Source organism: Saccostrea cucullata, unplaced genomic scaffold (assembly GCF_032062105.1).
Source record: "Saccostrea cucullata isolate Sc308-1 unplaced genomic scaffold, CSIRO_AGI_Scuc_v1 ctg7557, whole genome shotgun sequence".
Lineage (NCBI taxonomy): Eukaryota > Metazoa > Mollusca > Bivalvia > Ostreida > Ostreidae > Saccostrea > Saccostrea cuccullata.
In genome coordinates this window covers 13,284-17,257 of record NW_026927707.1, presented here as the reverse complement: position 1 = coordinate 17,257, position 3,974 = coordinate 13,284, and the positions used below count along the sequence as shown (strand labels likewise).

At 40.5% G+C, this 3,974-nt stretch overlaps 2 protein-coding genes across 2 annotated transcripts; both read left to right on the top strand.

The window, feature by feature from the left end:
• The first annotated feature begins 277 nt into the window (after positions 1–277).
• Positions 278–1,723, top strand: LOC134275305 (uncharacterized). Its single transcript, XM_062757584.1, has 2 exons — positions 278–305; positions 658–1,723. The coding sequence occupies exon 2, from the start codon at positions 662–664 to the stop codon at positions 1,715–1,717; it is 1,056 nt and encodes a 351-aa protein (XP_062613568.1). The 5' UTR covers positions 278–305; positions 658–661; the 3' UTR covers positions 1,718–1,723.
• A 118-nt stretch (positions 1,724–1,841) lies between these two features.
• Positions 1,842–2,930, top strand: LOC134275304 (uncharacterized). The gene has a single exon (XM_062757583.1). It carries the CDS (start codon positions 1,842–1,844, stop codon positions 2,928–2,930), a length of 1,089 nt encoding a protein of 362 aa, XP_062613567.1.
• Positions 2,931–3,974: the final 1,044 nt, after the last annotated feature.

Below are 3,974 nucleotides of genomic sequence, written 5' to 3'. Positions count from 1 at the left end.
GAAATTAATATATATTGTAGAGGACGTCTTAATGTTGATATATGAAAAAAAAAAAAAAAAAAAATTATTGAGTAATTGCATTTACCGCCATGTGCGGTAAATGCCAGTTATCGAAGAAGAATAGCCTAAGCGCGATAACTCCCCTGTCCTCAACCAAATTTCCAAAATAGCCCCAAGCCTTAAATGCGCTTGCGCACACATCCTCTCCGCTCGACGATTTTGATCAGACAGCATCAACAGAAAAATCACCTCCAAGTTGTCAACAGAAAAATGCAACCCATTACGTGGATTACTATATTGTACAGGTATCGTTCCACCGGTCATCGGTATGTATTAAACATCTAGTGAAGCATTGGAAGCGAATTGGGCGTTTCCTTTGCCTCAGCACTTAAGATGTCAGCAGATTTTGCTGGATCAATATTCATCATCACCATCCGTTAATGGCGGCATGCCAAACGTTAAACAAAGGGCTTTAACTCTACATATAATTTGATCATTCATAATTAGTAAACAATGATAATAACTTACAATCTCAGATTCAAACAAAAAAAAAAAAAACATTAATAGTAAAAATTTATAAATATATAAGCAATTAATAATAATAATAATGAATTATGTATATGTTAAACACAAGTTACACAGTTGTTTGTTTTATAGAAACATGCTCCGTGCAAAAAGGACTACAAAGTCTCCATATGCCAGGCCCGGCCGAGCTCCAGCTGCCACCAAAAAGGCCAAAGCATCCAGGCCTACAAGCACCGTGACTCAACCGAACCAGGTCACCACTGCTACAAGCACCGTGACTCAACCGAACCAGGTCACTCCTGACGCCATACCTCCAGCCTTATCAAACCAGCCTACAACTTCCTCAGGAATAGACATCCCTGACCCCTTAGAGTTTGAGGCATCGCCAACAATGCTTTCTCCAGGTACTTCAGGCAGCACTAATACATTATCTAATTCAAGTGCAACAACACCAAATTCATTATGTAGCGTTTCAGACGCATTGGGCGTCCATGTCCCAGACAACCTGAGACAAAACATATATGATAATGCATTCATTCACTTGCATAAATTACTTCCTCTCAAACCAAATGACGAGCCCCAGCAACAGCTCGCATTTGTTGCTGGCGAATTAGTGCTAAAGGCTAAGCATAAAGAAATCAAAATAACTTCAACTGAAACATGGACAAATGCTTTCCTCATTTTCAGCAGCATTTACTTGACTAAGTTCCCTGAACACATTCAATCAATCCTTAAATACATTAACATCATACGCACTGCTGCACAGCGATCATCAAACTTAAACTGGCTCAATTATGACATACAGTTTAGACTAAAGCGCTCCAGGAACCATACTCTCGACTGGGGGTGTGTCGACGCAGAATTATGGCTCTTGTATGTGTCTCATGGCCACAACACTCTATCACAGCAAACCCCAAATTATACATCTAAATCGCCAAAATGCTTTGACTTCAATTACAAAGGCACATGCGGAAGACCATACTGCACTTATCAACATGCTTGCATTAAATGCTCCAATAATCACCCACTCATAAACTGCCGCTGGCACAACAGTCAGGCATTTCGCACAGAAAACTTTCGCCCATCCCAAGCAGAACATCCCCGCCAGCCCCCAAGCAGATTTCAGAGTAGAGGGTTCCCCCCAAACCAACCAAGGCCTCTGGGACTTGGCCCCAACCCCAGTCAACGTTAACATCCTAAAATCAATGCTAAAAGACTACCCCTTGCAACATATTGCTCATGAATTAATCAATGGTTTTCAATATGGTTTCAACATTTGTTATTCGGGTATACGGGAATATCAAAAATCTAAAAACATGAAATCTGCACAAACAAATTCACAGCAGCTCCAAGAAAAAATTGATCAAGAGGTTAAATTAGGTAGAGTAGCTGGGCCGTTCAAGAATATCCCCATGTCAAATATCAAGTGTAGCCCAATAGGCATTGTTCCCAAAAAGCAAGGGGGGTGGCGTATGATTTGTAACTTATCTGCACCAGAGGGAAATAGTGTTAATGACTTTATAGACCCAGATCTCTGCACTGTTCATTATACATCATTTGACTCGACAGTAAGAATGATAAAAGAACTAGGCAAGGGAGCTTTGTTGGGGAAAAAAGACATTTCTAGCGCATTCAGACTCCTTCCTATTCGCCCCGAGGATTTTTCCTTGCTTGGTTTTTATTTTAACAACTATTATTTCGATAAGTGCCTCCCATTCGGTTGCTCTATAGCATGTGCTACATTTGAAAAATTTGCAACAGCCCTCCATTGGATTGTTCAAGATCGAGCCAATATTGACACATTAGTACACTACCTTGATGATTTCCTTTTTGCAGGCCCTGCAAACACCCTTGTGTGCAAAAACCTCATGCAAATATTTGACATAACTTGTGAAACGCTCGGCGTTCCTCTGTCAGAGGAAAAAACTGAAGGTCCTACAACATGTTTAACATTTCTAGGGTTAGGGATTAATACCATCACCCAAACTATATTTGTCCCTAAAGATAAAGTCGACGCCCTTAAAGCCCAACTTCAAAACGTTGCCTCGCGTCGCAAAATTACTCTTAAAGAAATGCAATCATTAGTTGGATCTTTGGCATTTATTTCTAAGGCAATACCTGCAGGGAGAGCCTTTTGTAGGCGATTTTATGACAGCCTATCACAGGGATACAAACAACACCATTATATCACTATCTCAAGGGCACTTCGCGAAGATGTAGATATATGGCTCGAGTTCCTGTCTGACTTTAATGGCACAACTGTATTCCCAGATATTCACTGGTCAGATAAAGACACTATTCACATATCCTCTGATAGCTCTGGTTCACTTGGGTGTGGGGTCATATTTGGTACACAATGGTCCTACCTACAATGGCCCTCCAGAATGGTCACAACACGATTGTAGAGATCTGACTTATCTGGAGCTAGTCCCAGTCGCCCTTGCAATATACATATGGGGCCACAAACTACAAGGCAGAAAAATAATCTTGCATATTGATAACATGGCTGTTGTCGAGATAATCAACCAAAAAACATCAAAGTCACCAAGAGTTATGTCCCTCCTCAGGCCTTTTCTTTATAAAATATTAAAATACAATATCCAAGTCCGCTGCGAACATGTACCAGGTCATTCTAATTCTATAGCTGATGCCATATCTCGTTTTCAGTGGCAAAAGTTCAGGAAGCTGGCCCCCCATGCAGACTATTATCCCTGCCAAGTTCCTCTGGAATTCTGGAACCATTTGAGCAGGAAGTAGAACAACTACTCTCAGCATCAGTCTCTCATAACACTCAAGAAATATACCAGAAAGGTCTTGACTCATTTGCACAATTTAGAAAAAAATTTAACTTAACAGAAGTATGGCCCCCTCCCATAGACCAATTAATTAACTATATTGCTTACCTATCCTCAAAGGGGACAACATACTCTACAGCCAAAACCTACCTAGCTGGCTTAAGCTTCAACATAAAACTTGGTAATTTCCCAGACCCATGCCAATTTTTCATAGTTAAGAAAATGCTAAATGGCTTTAAACAACTAAAACATAGAAAAGATTCAAGAAGCCCGATAACATTTCCCCTATTAGTCAAGTTAATAGACTCGCTGCAACATGTGTGTCGCAATTATTATGAAAAATTACTGTTCTCCTCAGCATATGGGCTCGCATTCTTTGCTTTACTTCGAGTTGGTGAAATAACCACCACTAGGGCAAATACCCACTGTTCCCCATTATCAATAGAAAATGTATCAATATCCCAATCATCCATTCAGATCACTTTAGGGAAAACTAAAACAGATCAGCATGGCAAGGGCACAACAATGCACATTAACAGTACAAAGCACAATCAAGTCCTATTCCACAACATTCTAGAGTACGCGACCCATAGACCATCACAAACTCAAACATCACAGTTTCTGTGCCACATGGATGGCTCACCCTTGACTTAC

What these genes read in the sequence shown, in the direction of transcription:
- LOC134275305 (XM_062757584.1), top strand. Translation starts at nt 662, where the DNA reads ATGCTCCGTGCAAAAAGGACTACAAAGTCTCCATATGCCAGGCCCGGC.
- LOC134275304 (XM_062757583.1), top strand. Translation starts at nt 1,842, where the DNA reads ATGAAATCTGCACAAACAAATTCACAGCAGCTCCAAGAAAAAATTGAT.